The 19,108-nt window shown below is 39.6% G+C and overlaps 1 protein-coding gene across 6 annotated transcripts in view; it reads right to left on the reverse strand.

The window, feature by feature from the left end:
• The window catches only part of HNRNPD (heterogeneous nuclear ribonucleoprotein D), a 17,038-nt gene extending 3,237 nt beyond the window's left edge, over positions 1–13,801 (reverse strand). For 2 of the 6 annotated variants that reach the window (XM_018049642.1, XM_018049640.1), the window contains exons 1-5: positions 13,258–13,801; positions 11,340–11,396; positions 2,323–2,491; positions 1,555–1,716; positions 218–349 (exon numbers count right to left, since the gene is read on the reverse strand). In XM_018049642.1, the coding sequence (XP_017905131.1) occupies positions 218–349; positions 1,555–1,716; positions 2,323–2,491; positions 11,340–11,396; positions 13,258–13,490 (753 nt within the window). In that variant the 5' untranslated portion in view covers positions 13,491–13,801. The remainder of the gene's footprint in view (positions 1–217; positions 350–1,554; positions 1,717–2,322; positions 2,492–11,339; positions 11,397–13,257) is intronic. The other 4 variants (XM_018049644.1, XM_018049641.1, XR_001918209.1 and 1 more) reach the window with 3 other exon arrangements.

A 19,108-nucleotide genomic window follows, 5' to 3' on the forward strand; every position in this document is an offset into this window, starting at 1 on the left:
CCTCAGAAAATATCTCCTGGTAAAGTCTAGACAAAAATTCACTTAACAAAAAAAATATTCCCCAAATAAAAGCAAAAAGTCAAAAAATGACTGATAAATAAGAAGCCAGTAAGACATCTTTAAAGCAGAAGCACACAAACTGAACGTTTTATAGAAAGTTTAAATGATTAACTCTCAACACCACCTAGTATTATCTACAAGTAATTGCTTAACTTACTTTACTAAGACCAACATTGTGATATTTCTTTTCCATTATCTTCTTCACTGGTTCCTCTTCCTTAAAGGTAATAAAGCAGAATCCACGCCTCTTATTGGTCTTGTTGTCCATGGGGAGCTCTATGGATTCAACCTGATTATTAAAAAAAAAGAAAAAGTTGTAATACCTTAGTTTCCAAGTTTAGTGGGGAAAATGCACAGAAAACAAGCATTTGGCCCTCAAGCTCTATTCTGCTGTCTCTGTTTACTTTAATCTTTTTAAACAAGTCTTCATATTAGAATATGCACTCCACCTAAAGTCTTTAAAGCTTTTTATAAAAATACAGCTTCCCAGGGCACTGATATCTATTACTTAATTCAAGGGTCACAAACTCAAATGCCCACTAAGCACAAGCAGAAGGAAACTCCATTTTTAAAAATTTTGGCCGTGCCACTCAGCATGTGGGATCTTAGTTCCTTGACCAAGAATCAAACGCACGGCCCCTGCACGGCAAGAGCAAACTCTTAACCAATGGACCACCAGGAACATCCCAAAACAGTCAATTTTAAGAGAAATAGAATTGAAGTAACTGTTTGGGAGAATATGGGGGAATGGTGAGAACTGCTAAAAACTATAAAGAACATTCGAGCTATCAAAGGTAGAAGCTGCTACACTTAAATCTTAGATGGCTGTAACCATGTAAGAAGGCAATCCCAATGTTGCTTGATCTTACAAATACTGAAGAAAAGGTAAATGCCCAGATTTTTGCGGGAAAAATTTCAGCTCTTAAATACTAACAACAAAACAAGCAACATGTCTGTCTGAATCATACCGAGGATGTCTGCCGGCTGCTCAGCTTTAAATCATTAATTCACAGACAGAATCTAAGTCTGCAATTAGCTTCATAAAATCTGCCATCTACATGTGCCTAAATTGAGCAGGCACTGCGCCACATTTTCAGTTTCTTTCCTTCCTCTTCTCAGCTGAAGCGCTTCCTTGCACATCTCAGGTGACCCAGCCCTGACTTCCTCCTCATTTAGTTCTACTCCTTCCACTAGTCCAGCAGATTTCAAAATAAGAACATCTACTTTAAGGTCTTTGTGTGCAGCATGCCTGGGACACTGCACAACAGCTCAATAAACTAGAACAGGCAATCTTCTAACCGTCAAAGATACTGCTCCGAAAATACTACTAATAAAGTATTTATACCATCCTGATTTCAAAACAAATCACATCATCTGTCCAAACTTCAAAACAATTTTGGAAAACCCAGTGAGAGATCTATAATCTGACAACTGTATCTATACTAAATTGAACAAAAAAGCAAAAAAAAAAAGGGTCAAAATATTATCACATACCTCACCAAAACCACCAAAGTACTCCCTTATTTTCTCTTCAGGTGTATCTGGAGAAAGGCCACCAACAAAAATTTTTTTAACAGGCTCTTTTGTTTTCATGGCTTTGGCCCTCTTAGGATCAATCACCTTCCCATTCAATTTATGTTCTTTCTGATCCATGACCTAAGGAAATTGAAGTTTTTTATTTGAAGGATGTGTATCTTAACTAAGGTTCAGAGATTATTAACTTACTTAACAATAACTATAGTTAAATAAATATAGCTAACGCCAGACATACGTTGACCAGCTCACAGTTAAAGTGTCCAGTTGTGGTGATGTGACATCTGCTAACATATACTAGTGTTTAAACCTCAAGGTCAGTTAAGAATGAGAAGGGCTAATCAATTACCAGAAAATCATCATGCCTTTATCAGCACTGTAAGCATGACTGCTACTTCCCTGTAGCCTAAAGACTGAAATGTGAAATGATTCAGTCAAGTTTCCTGCCTACAGATTTCAACATCTGTACTTCTGTGAACATGTCACAGCACATCTTTCCAATCAAGCATCTTTAAAGGTTTTTAAATTTAATTTTAATGGAATAGAGCCTGGCACATGAAGTATTCAGTAAACAATTCTTCACTCTGATTCTTAAAAAGTATTGGCAAAAGCCGTTATCTTTTCCTTCATATAAGCACAAAGAGGGAAATCACAAATAACGGGCATATTAATTTTATCAAACTACTCACATATTTTATTATTAGCTGATTAGAACACATAACACACTACCTTATCTACACTCTCCGACTCTTTAAATAGCACAAAGCCAAAACCCCTTGATCGCCCTGTGATAGGATCTAACTTCAGAGTGCAGTCTACGACTTCACCAAATTTGGAGAAGTAGTCCTTCAGATCTTTCTTTGTAGTGTCCCAGCTAAGGCCTCCTATAAACATTTTCCTGTAAAGACAAAAAGCAATATTAAAATGCTAAAAAGTTTTTGATTTTTCCTTAAGTATCCACATCAATAATACACTTTCCCCAAACTGCACCGATTTACTGGGCAGTATATTAAAATGTCACTCTTCCTACATAACCACATATCAAGACCACCCTATTACAGTTTTGGAGAGTTCTGTTTATCACTACTGCGCCTGCATAATTAATTACAAGATAGTGAGCAAGCAGCAGATTCTTTTGACTTATCAAAAAGATAAGTGCACCCCCAAGGTAAAAAGAGTGTATACCGTCTTTCTTAAATTACAACACTGGTAATAGCAAAATACAGAATTTCACCTTGAAATTTCTCTTCCAAATCTTTATTAAACTTTATAAAAAGGCTATGCAGTTCCCGCTAATGACAGCAGCTACCATGTGCTTATGCTGAAGTTTTCTTTTCTAACAGTTCTCTCATTAGTAAAACTCTTAGCACAAAAAAATGAGAAAGTCTCACAATAAGTTGTAAACCAAGTTTTTGGATGTGCTAAGAATCCTTAATAAAAACAAAAGTAATCACATAAGCAATTTAATGAACAAAAAGAATTATCCAGTGAAGCAAAACTCACTAATTAACCTAGATGATTTATTTTCCAGTAGAACCTCAGTTAACCAGCATAAGATATTAAATCTTTAAAATGCTACAAGTGACAGGCGGTAACTGGAAACCACCAAGACACTTTAAATCCAATCTACACCCCCCCACGAAAGAAAATTTAACATGAAATCCTATTTTTATTATAGCAAATGTCATAAAACTCAGATCTGGTAGCTCGACTTCTGCCCTCTTTACCCACTCCCACAAAAGAAAGAACATTACCTCCTAACCTTTGAAGAGACTGAAGATTGTTACTTTAAGGGTAAACTGTCAGAATTTGTTATGTGAGAACTAAACACCAATTTCAACTTGGGAATAAAACCATGCTTGGTCAATGACTTCTATCTTTGTAACTGCAGTGCGTCAGAGGTAGGGGCAGTGGGGGAATGTGGTGCTAACTTTCAGCTCTGGAAAGAAATTAAAGCAAGAACATCTCCATTTTGTGGGCTTCTTAGAATTCTGCCACTAAAATCAATTCTTTCAACAAAAGGACAAAGTCTTATCTCTAGAATAAGATCCTGCTTCAGCTTAACCTAAAAATGCCAGATTAACTGAGGTGTTACTGATCTTACTATTTTATCAGTCTTGTTCTTACGTCTAATGATAAATTTAACACAAAAGAAGTCATTTTTAGGCATACAGTGTGCTTCCCTTTTAAGTTAGGGTTTCAACTTGCACCTGTATTCTAGAATTGGACTATTTATATGCTTAACATTCAGAATTCTAATAAAATTTCCACACTCTTAGGTAACTTTTATTAACCCTTTTTGTATTTATATTATAATCAAAGGAGTGTAACAGAACACTCATAATGTACAGGATTTTTAATGTTTATGGCTAATTCCATGGGGAAAAAGTTGAGGTATTTTCAATGACATTTTCTTTCATATCCGGTGAAATAATATACAGTCCAAATTACTTAAATTGCTTTAAGCACTTTTATTTTTAACCTAAAGATCCAGAGTACGTACCTTCATAGATGAAAGTACATTATCAATATTTACTCTTTCAAGGTGAAGAGGACACTGCTATCTTTTTCATGAGAAAGACTATAAGGCAATGACCTCTTACTCCGATATTCATGGGATGTTCTTGATACAAACAATTTCAACTATGTTAAAATTCAACTATTAAATTACTACTTTTGTATTACAGAAACTTTCCATCAATAATTTAACAGTTAGAAATTATTTCAACCTGAAGAGAATAATTAAAGAAGCTTTTTTTAAAAAGCTAAAATTGAAAGGCAAGAAAACCCTGTGGCTGTCTGGCCTATTCCTCAGATACTGAGACAAAACTAGTTTTGAGTTTATTTACCCAAGGCAATATTTACCCAAGGCAGTGTTTTTATTGAGTTGTGTCCTCAATTTAAAATTAATAAAAAAATAATTATAAAGAAATAAATTATAACACCAAGAATGAGGCGCATTCTATTATTCACAAACCCCAAACTTTTTGTCAATATTAGAAATCAGTTTTCTTAAATACTACATAAGCATACTTATTCATCAATTGGCCCATTAAATGTTCTCTCGAGAAACTCTGCACATTTAGTCCTGAGGATCAAAAAATGGTTAAATGTGCCTACCTTAAGAGTTAAAAGGTCACTGAAGAGGCTATCCTTCTTAAACTAATAGTCAAATCCTATTTATCCAGAACAGCAAATGTCCTCGACAACTGTAACTTATAGATATTCCAGAGAATAATTACTGTTTGTCAAAAAATTAGAGCAAAATATGAAGTAATAAAACTTTAGCCATCCAGCACCTTTTGAGAACGAGCCAGACAGTCCACCTTCCTTCAAGTATTGCCTGTTTTACTAGTCTCTCAATTGTTTAACATTACTCTGAATGCGCCTGGATGGAATGGCAATCCATTACAGTACTCTCGCCTGGAGAATCCCATGGACAGAGGAGGCTGGCAGGCTACAGGCCGTGGGGTCCCAAAGGGTCAGACACGACTGAGCGATTAGCACACTGCTTGATTTTTTTCTTTTCCCCTACAGCATACCGCTCATTCTCTCCTGCTGTAATGATTTAACACTATGAGTCAGTCACCACTGACACCGTATGCCACTTGAAGCATGCCTACAATCTTCTGAACTTTTTATTAATGCATTAAACACACCTTATTTCTTGGCTCTAACTTTCTTAGTTCTAGTTTTCATTTTTGCCAGATTAATCAGCAGCCGCTATTCTAAAATGCTCCCTACTCCATTTTTGGGGAAGTTAGTTGGTAACTTGATTTTTTCTAATTTTTGGTAAAGTAACAGTAAACAGCCTCTGACCAAGAGTTTAACTGGCTCTTTTTGAGACAAATTCATTACCATTTTGGCAGCCCCAAAGCACTCTTCTGCTGCTCTAATAAGGAAGGCTGCTGCACAAAACTGCTAACCAGACAGGTGGATATACTACAATGAACATACTGCACCAAATCCATCCCATCTTTACTAAATGTAACATATTAAATCCATCCCATTTGTATTCAGCAGACATACCAAAAATATGTAACAGCTAAGAAAAAGCCTGTTATCTTAATTCTGGATAAATGGGAACTTATTTTAGCGTCTCTATAATATGAGCATTCCCACATGCTCTGAACTCAAATTACGAGCTGGTATAAGACGTCAATTTAAACTATCTATATTTTATTATTACTGTACCTTACTTAAAGCACAATATCTTATCTGTCCAGATTATCTTTGCTGCCTTGAATGCAAAGACTGACTTTCAAGTTACTTATACCCCTGCAATGATATGCAAACGTTTTACAATGAAGGAGAGCTGGACAGTCAAGTTAAAACTACAGCACAGGACTTGCTCAAGTAACAAAATTGGGTCCCTAATACTACAAGTTTAAAATCTGATTCTTACCTGTAAGTGAATCAATAATCCCAACTGAAGTGCAGAACTTCATCTACAGTATCAACAAAGTTTAATTTTTTAAGCCTATCTATAAAATTATTTAGCAACCCAGAGGCAATACAGTACACAACTTAAAACACCTACTGAACAATTAAAATATCCCTGCCTTATAGATAGTGACATTATACCACACTACAACATTAAATGACAAGCACCGCAGATAACTCTCCAAAAGAGACTTGAGGGTGTTTTGTGGGACATTCTCTTCTAGAGGAAGTAAATTTAGAGGCAGTGAGCCAAGCTACTTGGGGTTTAAATCCTTCCTTCAGAACTTACTAAACGCTTACCTCAGCTACCTGCAATAGGATTTAAATGGCACAGAACATGGTCTGACACCCTCTAAGTGCTCAATAAAAACGAATTACTATTTAGAAGGGTAGAACACAAACTAAATTATTAAATATTTTTTTCATTTATTCAATGACTTGAACTTTTTTAATCTGCATGAGCTAATTAAAGTTTTCAACATCAAAGGGGTATAGGCCAGGATGAGTGTTATACAAATGGATCTTAAAAGATCATTTTTAATGCTGAAGACTTAGCCTCAAAACTTATATATCCCATATAAAAAACACAGACAGGAAATTAGGTTGTCTGAGACTCTTAAATAAAATGTAGCTCCAAATTCACACTAATGACTTGTTTGTACTCTACATAAATGCCAGTAACTTTAGTAAGGAAGAATTTCTAAATATAAAAAGCAATATGTAAGGAGCACTACTGGCTGGTGGAAGCTGTTCTGTTTCTTCCCATCTAAGAACTTTATTTTCAATACAACTGAGGCCTCTAGGTTTAAACACTCCAAACTCAATAGTATCTTTTATATAAAGATACTTCCCCTAACAAGGCTTTACTGTCAAATACCCTATTCAAGGTAATACAGTTATCATTACACTTCTTTCCAATTTTGGAAAAGGGCAAAGAAAGTTCTCTTTTAAAACTTCCGAACAACTTGTAATCTTCCATATGTAGTTTCATAACAAATTCTGACAGTTTAAAACCTACAACAGAATGTCAAACTGATAATACATTTCAAGTCTGTAACATGACTGGCTAAGTACTGTCACCTTTTAAAGTAATGTCACTCAAGCATAAATACTAATCCTTATTTAAATAAAATTTCTGGTATTTTATCATTGTCTTTACAATCCTAAAATATTAAAAGTTATTGATAGTAAGAATCTCACCAATAGATTAAAAAAATGAGTATTTATTTTTCCTTATAAAATACAGATTTAGTTTAAAATTAAGTCAGCAGTTACATAAAACAGGGAGGGGTTCATTTTGTGCAACTAGACATCACATGGTATCATTTTAGAATCTGTATTAAAAAAAATACCCCTGGAAATGGCTTGACAAACTTTTAGCAAGACAAGACAAAAAAAAAAATTCTTTTAGCTAATGTATCAGATCTTATTTCTTCATACTTTGAATGAACCTAAATGACTAAAAAAGACAACTGAGTTGAAATGTAATAGCTACTAAACATGAGGATTTTTGGACAAACTTTAAATGTTTAACCCAATAGCTACTAAACATGAGGATTTCTGAACAAACTTTAAATGTTTAACCCAAAATTTCCCCTTGTCATTTCATTCCCAAGCAAGAATGACATCTTGTATTTTCGCTTTTAAAATAAACTCTCAATCAACTTTATAAGATAAACACTTCTACCTAGAGGTTAAGATTCTGGTTAACTGAGATTACTACACGTTCACAATTCTTTATCATAAACACTGAATTCATCAAATGATTTTCACCTTTCTTGATGAACTTCAGAATCTTGCAAAGCTTTAAAATCATATTACTTAATATGTAAGATTCATTCCATGACATTGTTGATTCTTTTTGAGTATACTGGCTGACAATTTCATCTCTTTCTCATGAGACTTGGGAGAGGGAGACAGAGCTGGGTTTCCCGGCTATTTGGGTTTTGTGATAGCTTCAAGTCTAGAAAAGCAGGAGCTTACAGAACATGACCCAATACTTAAAACTATCACCTTGATTATTGGCCAAACACTGCCAGTAATATGAGTCTCCCAATCCACCCCCAAAGAGTCTTAAATGTCCAGCTCCAATGTACAATATAATACTCCAGAAACTAAAACATGCTTACCTTTACTCCACAGGAGTAAACCACTGGCAGTATCAACTATTAAGGCACAGGATAAATACACACAAGCTATGAAAGCAGGCTATGTAGTCAATCTTCCTGTGGTGAGCAGTGTTTCCATCACACAGATCAGCAAACCAAGTAACAAACATGTTATATTACCTGAGACCACACTGTTGGAAGTGAAGTAACAGAAACAGATTCCACGCTTCCAGCATCCAGTTCAGTGCCCTATCTACTAAAACGTTGAAGCAGAACTAAAGTCAAATAAAACTTCAACTAACAAAAGTTGTTTCATCACTCCACTTGTGAAACTGCACACACTCAAGGTGCAATTTTAATTCAAATAGGGGAAAAAATTAATTCTATTCCTCTTTAAATGCTTTCAAGCTACAACTAATCACCCTCAATATTGGCCATGAAATCACACACAATGGTAAATTCAAAACTATTAGGGCACCCTTACAGAGTACCCTGGTAATGTTAAAAAAAAAAAAAAAAATTCACAGTAAACATACACTTCATTTATAGAAGGGGCTCCAAGTATATTCATCTCAAAAACCACCACTTAAAAACTGCTAGTCAACGATATTCTCCAATTCCAAACCCAAAAGGTCAGGTGATTTTAGTATCCTGTATATTAAAGAAAGAATGTGAAATGAAGAGAATCGAGTACTCCTTCCTTACATGTTCATCATCTTAAGATCTGGGAGCATCCATTTCTGCAATTTTAGCCCTGAAAAGCTGTCAAAGGTTCCAAAGAATGCTAAAATTCAGTCTACTCAGGGTCTCAACTTCATAGTAAATCCAACGTCCTGAATCAAAGGCCAGTCAATCTGGCTGAGACTACTTTATCTAAAAGGTAACTGTTCTACAAAGCAATGTTCAAGATGCCCCAGAAGCACCAGGATATAGAGTATAACCTCAAATATTTAAAACAAAAACTTGTTAGGTAGACCCATTTCTTAAAAATTAGATGGGTGACAACCTATACCACATTTAATTTACAATATTCTCAAACAGGAAGAAATCATACTTAAGTTTATACACTAATAGTTACAGTACTAGATCAATCGTCCTATTACTAGGAAAGTATTGCTGTACTTTGGCTGATAGACGAATGAGGGATTATTCTGCTTCTTGTCTAATCCAATGAAGGTAAGTCAATGCACCTACCCTGCAAAACTGTCTGAAAGTTAACACAGTATTATTACAGCTCCCCATGCATCATTAGAATGTAAAAACTTTGTCTCCAGGTAGCTTGCTATACATGGGATGCATTATTTTACCAGACCCTAAGTAATTTTAGAGTATCTAAAAGGACTGTGGCCCTAAAGAGGAGTAGTAAGTCCACACCAAATTGGGAAACCCCCGTGTAGTAGTTTCTAAGTAAAAACTTGGGATGTTAACGTTGGAAAAATTAAAATGAGGTGAACTCAGGAAGGCATTTTACTAAGGAAATACTCTAAACATCCACAGTAAATTGTGGAAACCCTTTATTCCACTAGAGGTTTAACAAGCATGCCCTCCTCAAAATACCTGTTTATTCTTGTATTAAAAATAAACAACACTTCAGTCTACAATAATTTAAAATACTTTAAAGATGAAATTGTAATCACTTTAGTCTCATTAGAATTGTAAAAAGAAACACAAAGATATGTTCAAGAAATTAAATTTAGATAATTTTGTCTCTAGTAATCACTATTTCACTATTATGAAACTTTTCCCCAGTTTTCTTCAAATTGGGACACAGAGAACAGCACATAGGGCAGCAAGTGCAGACACGGAAAAGATTAGAAATCTTGAGGGATTTTTTTTGTTTAAAAAACAGTATGTGTAAAGCATGAGGCTAACTGATGAGACAGTAATTTTTTTTAAGTCATATTATTAGATTTTGAAAATATTTGTTAAATGTACAAAGTAAATTTCATAACCTAAAATTGTTAGCTGTAAATATTCAATTGTCCAATTTTCCTGAGATCACTCAAAAAACTTGCAAAGATACAGTATTAGGTAACAGAACACAAAAGTTATCGCAAAGTCAAAAAAAACAATCAACCTTTATACCTAAGTGTATGGTCCTTTCAAATTACTGAAAATAATTGCTTACATAAGATGAAATAAGTAATGGAGCAGTCAAGTAGTTATAATTTATACTTAAGTTTGCCACTATTACCTAGAAATGAAATTCAACTATCAAAGGGCCAAACAGATTAATTTACATCAAAAAACTTTTATTCAGTATGTCAAACTTCATCTCCAATATAAAACTGGACAGATTTCAGTGAAAGAAAATAACAGTAATAAGCTCCTGTAAGATTTAAATGTTATCCCAAGTGGGCTCTTAGAATGTAGTTTCTACAGCTTTAAGTCAACTACCTGCAATTTACCTGCCCTCTATACACCAGTGGTGGTAAATACAAACTCTTAGAAAACTCAAATATAACCTGAAGGCTGAAATAGTGACATTTGGAGAAAGGGAGGGATAAAAAGAACAATAATCTACCAGACTTCCAAAAAGTCATGCAACTGTGAATACATGTAAACCAACTGTAATTAACATTCCAGCCAAATCACACTGAACATCTAAAAATCTGATTTAAGCTGTAGTGGAAAGCCCCATCAGTATGATCTAACATTAATGTGCAATTCTTATTATATTTGTGTTTACAAATATGTTTGGAGATTTTTTTTAAAACTTCATTTTTGCATACATATACACAATACTATTTTAAAAATGGTTTTGACATCTCCAGTATACTTCAGTATAACATGCAATATATTTTAAACACACAATACTTCGTATCAGATAACCTTCACACATAGCATTAAAGTTAGAATTACAACAAAGAAATTTTGTCTTAACAAAAACAAATCAACTTTAAATTTACTTTTTCTTGCTCACATAGAAAACATCATTACTAATTATATTAAGCTTTAATTGGCCAAACCACAAATACATGCATTACCACAGACCAAAATCCATGTAATGGCATCAATTTTGCCCAAAGATCACACACGATGCCTAAAAGGCTTTATATCCCAGGTACAAAATATCCTACTGTACTAAAGTCTAGAATTTCCTGGGAATCAATGGGCAACTAACCAATTCACAGCTTCCACATGTTATGACTACTGAAACCTTTATAATACAGAAATAAAATGTAAAAGTTTTACCATTCTTCCCGCTGTGCCGTCGCTGCTTCAGAGTGTCGTGGGGAGGAGTTTGAATGGCTAGGGAATTAACAACCGGTACAGCAACCAATCAAAATTCTAGTTTTAGTGTTTGACATGTTAGGGTTAAAAACTTTAATTCATTTACACTCTAGTTCAATAGTAGATTAACTACAAAGGCAGCTGCTTTGTGATTTGAAAATTCAGAACAGAAAGCCTGCCCCAAACAGTAAGTTAAACAATTAATCATTTGGCTGCCTCTGTCCAAAGAACAGAATTCAGGAAAAAACCAAAACGTTAAAGGCTTAAGTTTCCAAACATTTAACATATCCCTTTCTTAAACTAAGTCGTACATAATTCAAGATAAATGAAGTATCCCCATCCCACCTCTACTCTCCCAAAGCCAGCAATCAGCAAAACAGCCCCACACAAGCCTGCCTCGGCTGAGAATATTAAATCCTGTATCCAAAGGGCCTATCTCTCCCGCTGCAAAGCTTGTGCTTTTTCCCAATAAAGGAAACCGTGTTTTCTAATATTGGGTTAAAGCGACATTTTACTGTTTTTACCTTCTACCAACACCTTTCTCCTTGTTACAGCGGAAAAAAGTTCACAGACACACCCCGCCCCCGCCCCAACTACAAAAAGTAATGGAAGCGTTAACCCAAGATGAGCGATCAGTAACGGGAAAAAGAAAACTCAAGCAAGAACCTCGATTTAGTCCCTCCTGCTAACTCCTGTATTATGCTCCCGGCTCCCAAATGCTGCGTTCTAATAAATACTATGCAGCTTTAAGTAATACACACAATGTATTCCAAATAGAGAAAACAACTTACTACTTAACCTGCAAAAAAAAAAAAAAAAGCCACAGCACAATACAGGATTTGTTCGTTTTATGAAAGAAGGCTGGTGGGCCTCCTTTAACTTAAGTGGGAGAGAGCGGGAAGGAGAAATCAAGAGAGACCAAAAAAAGGATCCCGGGCACAGGGTGGGTTGTAAAAACTGAAAACCGCCCAGAAGTAAGGTAAGAGTACGATCTGTACCAACAGTCGGGGAATCCAATAGCCGAGGGCGCGAAAAAGGTGCGCGGTTAGAATAACTCTGCGGGATGGGGGAAGGGCAGTCTGCAAGCCGGAGGTAGAACAGCTCCAGTCAAGCGCAGGCCCGCCGACCAGGAACTTCAGGAAAGCCCTGGCAGCAAAACCAACGTACCAACAGGCGATCGGGCAATTTCACCGGGCCCAGTGGGTTCCGTAAAGCTGAAAAGTAGGGACTATGTGAGCAAGCCGTTGGGCGATGGTGCACAGAGGAAAAAGGCGAAGGTCGAGGCGAAGCTTACTCAAAATACCAAAAAAAAAAAAAAAAAATCGGCCTGAAGCCGAGACGGGAGAGGAGGAGAGCTGGACCGCCTACAAATTCCCCGAAGCATGTGTTTTGTAAAGAAAAGCATCGTCTCGGGATGCTGCAGTGAGAAGCACCCAATAACCCTTAGGTGTCCAGGCATACGAGCTTTTCCGTCTGATTGCGTTTTTTATACCCAGGACTTTTAAGAAAACCGGGCAGCGAGAAGACACCGGGACTAGAAAAAAGGTTACCCCCTCGACAGGCGGGAAAAAATTCCGGCGGCTAAGTGGGTGGGAGGAGACCCGAGGCGAGGGAGGGAAGGAGGGCGGGCCGGGGAGCAGCATGGTGACGGCTAAAGGTGGAAACGTGTGTGATGGGGGAGGGGGCGATTAGCAGGCTGGGGGGAGAAGGAAATGAAAGCCCCGGGGAGACCAGCGTAGAGAAGGGGAGGACAGTGCAAAGAGGCTGCACGGGCGCCTGGAGGGCGGGCGGAGAGCGGGAACGAGGCCTAATGGCGGGGGGGTAGGGAGGGGGAGGGGGGATAGTTGGGCCTGACTATCCCGGGCCGCCCCTTACTCACCCTTCATCCTCCTCGTTCTTACTGGCATCGATCTTCGCCCCCTCCGACTCGGCGCTGCTCCCTTCGGTGCCGCCGGCCGCGGTTCCGCCCCCGGTCCCGGCTCCACTTCCCGCCGCCGCCGCTGCCCCCTGCGCCGCCGCCACCATGGCTCCCTCCTGCTCGCCCGCCGAGCCGCCTACCGCCGTTGTTGCCGCCGCCGCCGCCCCGTCCCCGCCGAACTGCTCCTCCGACATGGTGCTACTGCCTCCGCCGCCGCCGAGACTACACCCTCCGCTGCCGCGAACCGAAACTAGCAGCAAAGTAATCCCCGCCGCCGCCGCCGCGCGCCCGCTCTACCGCGCGAAGCACACAACAAGGCAGAGAAGGCGCGCGTGGCTGCAAAGGCTCCCGCGCCTCTCCCTGGCCTGCCCCCCTCGCCTCCCACTCTCGCGCGGCGCGCACTCCCGCTCTCGCCCGCTGCACTAAAAAAGAATAAGCAGCGGCGGCCGCTCTTGCCTCCTCCTCGCTTTAATGGCGCCGCCGCGGACCACCTAAAATGGCCGACGGAAGAACGGCGCGTCCCGGTCACGTGACGCGCGAGCGCGCCCTTTGCACCTCCCCCGCCCCCTTTACCGCTAGTTTTCTCCTTTCCCCCCCGTTCCTCTCCGGTCCCGCCCTCTCGCTCCCTTTTATACCTTCCTCGCACGCGCAGCGTCGCACAGCGTGGGGCCTTTAAAAGGAACCGGAAATGGCGTTCGATAAGACGGCCGCGCGGGGACCATCGAGAACAAGGAGCGCTGTTTCGAAGGCGCGGCTAGAGGGGCCCCTTCCTCCACCCCCGCTTTTCCGAGGGTTCCTGGTCGGCTCTCCCACAGCCCCTCCCGCACAGCCCAGCTGCGGGCGGGAGGCGAGGCGTCGGGCTGGGGTGTGGTAGCACCTCCCGGAAGGCGGCTGTGCCCTGTGCGCCTGCGGATTTGGAGTGGGGGAGGGGAGGCGCGCAGCCGGCGGCTCTCTGGGTGTCAGCGGTGGCCGCCAGGAAAGGGAGTCGGCCCAGAGGTCTCGACCCTGTCCCGCGGGCTCCTGGGGACGCCTGGCTCGGGGTGGCCTGAGCGAGGCGCCCCGGCTGGCCGCGCGCGGGCACGGACCGCGGCAGCTCCTCCGGCCGCCGTAGTCGCTGGCGACCGGGTGACATTTTGAGGGTTCCCCGGCTGCCCCTGCTTCCCAACCCGTGACGGGCCGGCTGAGGTTGTTGACGATTAGGGCTGCTTTCCTTATAAGATGTACTTTCCAAATAAGATACTTGCTTGCCTGCTTTTCTCCTGAAATTTTTCGCCAGAAGAAGTAGGTAACTTACGTATCTTAAGGAACGGGGTGGTTTTGCTTTGCTGTCATTGAGGATCCTGAAACCTACCACGATTCTTTGAAAATGCTAGGAGTTGGGAAGTGTGTTAAATCAACCAAGGGTTCATTTAATGTTAATGTTATTTAGCCTTTGTGCTATAGAGAGTATATAGATGCTGTGAGTCATCTTTACAAGGTTTCTCGGTCTGTTGTAGACTAGGGGAGTTTTGTTGTTGTTAAACACCGCTTGGAGTGTTATGCAAGGTAACAGTCAAGTTCTTTAATAGACCTATTAGAAATCCCAAGCGCCTTGACTGGAAGCTGGTTTATTCGGGCTTTGGGATTTGCAGCTTCTTGCAATTACATCTAGAAGAATACGAAGATTTTAGGTACTTCTTTAGTCAACAAGTGATGATTTGCACGTTTAGCGTGTGCCTAGGCACTGGAGAAACGAAGACTAGTGTGAAGTATAGCTAAGAACTCTGGAGAGTTTAAAATTTTGTTTTCCATTTTGTAATTAAATGAATTCGTATTAACACCATCCAAAACTCTCGAAGACTAAAAACGTCTGGTTTTTTTTTTCCTTGATAATTAGTCAAGTTAGGAGAAATAGCGTTACCGAATAATTAAAACCCAAGACTACGGATCAATTTCTGAAAACGTCTTAAAAATATAATCTTACTGAACTGTATTAAGTAAGTCATACCCAGGCGATGCCAAGAATGTGCCTCTTTGATCAGGTGGTAGTGACTTGAGGTCTGTCTCCACCTGTCAAAATAGTAGCCAAGGGACTTCCCTGGTGGTTCAGTGGTTAAGACTGCATTTCAGCTGCCGCGGGTGGTGGGGGAGGTGGTGTGGAATTAAATTCCTGGTCGGGGAGCTAAAATCCCAGATGCCCAAGCGTATGGGCCAAAAAATAAAAGTAGCCAAGAAGAAAGTGAGTATTGTGCTCAAACCAAATATTCCAATTTAGAGATGATTAAGAAGATCATCTGAAGGAGGTGTCTTTTGAATCTCTTCTGTCTAAAAGGGAGGATTCTTTTGCTCTTCAGACAGATTTTCACGTGCCTGCCTTTTAGTAAAAGACTCCCAAAAGGTTTATTTTAATTCACATGTAGCCCTGTAGCTTCTGGACTTCTTGGTTTAGTTGCTAAGCGCTCTCTGACTCTTGTGATCCCATGGACTTCTAGACCGCCAAGCTCCTTTGTCCTTGGGATTCTCCAGGCAAGAATACTGGAGTGGGTTTCCATTACCTTCTCTAGGAGTTTTGGAGTTATATTAAAAATTCCAGGAAACCTGGGAATGATTTTAAAGCTAACACTTTTACTGTGTGTTATGTGAGTATATATGATGCCTTAGAACTCATATCCCTACATATTGTGGTCCAGATCTCTGCATCCTATGCTCTCACATCCACCCAGCATTCCTCTTAGAAGTCATTTAACTTTAACCCTAGTCCTTTAATGTTCCTTATCTGCCAAGTAAAACTCCTATTTGTCCTTCAAAACTCCAATTAAATGTTTCTACTTCTGTGAATCCTTCCCAGACTACCTGAGGTAGAATTAATCATACATTGTCACAATCTTAATCTTTTCTTCTGTTTTTCTAAATATGTGACTTTACTAGACCTTAAGTTTCTGGAGAGTGAAGATATGTATTCTAAGCATCCTTCCTCTTTTATGCCCATATATACACATAGTAAACTAACTGCTGGTTGAATTATTGAATGACAACTTGTTAGGTTTAGGATCTTGTGGGTAAACTAGATATTCTTCCAGAGACTTAAAAAGTCTCTTACTACCATCTCACTGGTTTTTCCAATAGTCATGTATGGATGTGAGAGTTGGACTATAAAGAAAACTGAGCGCCAAAGAATTGATGCTTTTGAACTGTGGTGTTGGAGAAGACTCTTGAGAGTCCCTTGGACAGCAAGGACTTAATCTCTGGCATAAAATCACTTCTTCAAACCACTTGCTGACATGAAATTTCTTAAAAGGGAAAACCAAATTTGTATTCAATAGTCATTGGTAAGAGTTTAATGTGTAAGTGGCTGAAGATTGTGTATCGGCAGTATGTTAGACGATGCCAACCCTGCGGAAAACTAGTACCCCCTCTCCGTGTTGACATCAGAAATTCCATGCCTCAGGAGGTTCCCAGCGTTTCAGATAACACACTGAAATGTTAGAACCTCATTGAATTCAGCATTTATGAAGCAAAACCTGCAGTACTTAAGAAAGGCAGAGTTCATTTGAGATTTTAAACAAATCACTTTTATCCAGAACAGGATATACACACTTAAGTCAAGAAATCACAGTTTTAATCTGCTAAATACACTCTACAGGTTAGGATTCCAGGTTTTCACCGCCCTGGCCCAGGTTCAGTTCCTGGCAGGAAACAGATCCTGCAAGCTGTGTGGCATGGCCAAAAAATTTTTTAAATAAATAAATATACTCTACGAATGGAGTAAGCAAATTTGTGCTCAGAAGTGGAATACACATTCCATCCAACAGCCTAGAATAAACTGTCCAGAAGAAAGTGCAAGAACTCGTTTCTTATGCAAGGTACACATAGTTGAGCTTCTTTTGCAACCATGTTAAAACATTTACTCACTTGCAGGACAGCCTCAGGAGGATTTAAGCTTTTTCTTAAAGAATTTGCTTGTGATTTTAGGTGAAGTAACCATCTGCCCAAAAAGTGAACATTCTCAATCATCATTCTTGGTTACCAGGAAGCTCTCTTTGCACTTAGAAAAAATAGAGTCCCTGTCATCGTGAACTGTCAGATTGTAACTTTAGCAAGTCTGTCATAGAGTGTAAGTTATGCTTGACCACAGAGATGTCAGTAGGGTGCCTTTTAATTCAGTTAAAGCCTAGCTCAAAAAAGATTCAAACAATTTTAAAAATTACTTATCCCATATCCAACTGCCTACTTAACTTCTGCACACGGTTGTCCCACAGGCATCTCAAAGTTTAAGTGTACAAAACAGCTCACCCTCCCTACAGATCAGCCTCTTTGGTCTTCCTCCTCATCTTGGTAACTGACGCTTCCACCCATTGGTGTGCTCCTGGCAAAAATCAGGGAATCCTTGATACCGCCCCCACCTTTCATCCCGCATCGCCAATCAGTCACCAACTCCTACCTCCAAAATATGTCCTCATTCATCCAAATGCTTCTTAGAACATTAACGGTGGGTTATTAAAGCTAGATTTATTCACATTCAACCATGTAACACATGACAAGGTACATTTCTGGCACTGGGAATGTAACAGTGACCGAAGCAGACATCTTTGATCTTATGGAACTGACATCTAATGGAAGAGACAAACAATAGGCAAAACGTAGTATAATCTTAGGAAGTATAATCTAGTATAATGATAGGAAGAATTAGCAAGGTACTAGAGACAGAGTAGGGGCATTCCAGGTGGCACAGCAGTAAAGACTCCGCCTGCCAATGCAGGAGATGCAACAGACCTGGGTTCTATCCCAGTTGGGGGGAAATCCCCTGAAATAGGAAATGGCAAGCCACCACAGTATTCTTGCCTGGAAAACTCCATGGACAGAGGAATCTGGCGGTCTACAGTCTATAGGGTTGCAGAGTCGGACACAACTGAGCAACTAAATATGCACACAGAGATAGGGTATGTTTTTTTTTTTTTTTGGCTTTAGTTGCAGCATGCAAACTCTCGGTTGCAGCATGTGAGATCTAGTTCCCCGACCAGGGATCGAACCCAGGTTCCCTACATTGAGAGTTCAGAGTCAGCCCTCAGACCACCAGGGAGGTCCTGCTGTTGTGCTATTTTAGATTCAGTGTTCAGAGAAGACCCTTAAGGGAGGTACTATTTTAAATAGAGCCCTGAAGGAGGTGGGGAAGAAAGTCATACACATAGCTCAGCGAAGACTTTACAAGACAAAGACAAAACTGTGCTGGGCACTTTCAGTGAACAATAGAGGCCAACACGGATGAACAGAGTGAAGGCAAGAAAGCATAATGGAGCGTACCTAAAAGAGACCCAGAAACCAGGTCACCCAGGACTTTGTAAGCTGCAGTAGTTAGCACTTCACTTTCATATCAATGTGATGAGAAACTATAGGAGGGTTTTGAGCAGGGGGAGGACGTGACCTCTCTTAAAGTGGCCAGAAGAATCCAGATAACGATAATCTGGATTCAAGTAATCTAGATCATTCTGGATGTTGTATGGACCATGGAATGGTAGCAGGAAAATGAGTCAGAAGGTGGTTGTCATGAGGGGCCTCTCACCACTATTTCTTCTGATGACAGGCTAATCTCCAAATAAAGTGTTTCTTATGTGTGGTCATATGAGTGCATTTTTTCCTAGAGTGACGTTTTCTACAAAGAAAAACACGCTTTGATACAGCAAAGGATCATTGCAAATAAAACCAAGAATTGGGTTAATAATAACATTTCCCATAAAGAATAAGATGAACATTTTCATTAAATTCAGTAGTTTTTCCTCTTTTCCCTGCCCCTTTCTGAAGCCCTGGGGTGAAATTTTGGTTAACTGCTGTGGAT

Source organism: Capra hircus, chromosome 6 (genome assembly GCF_001704415.2).
Source record: "Capra hircus breed San Clemente chromosome 6, ASM170441v1, whole genome shotgun sequence".
NCBI classification, from domain to species: Eukaryota; Metazoa; Chordata; class Mammalia; order Artiodactyla; family Bovidae; genus Capra; species Capra hircus.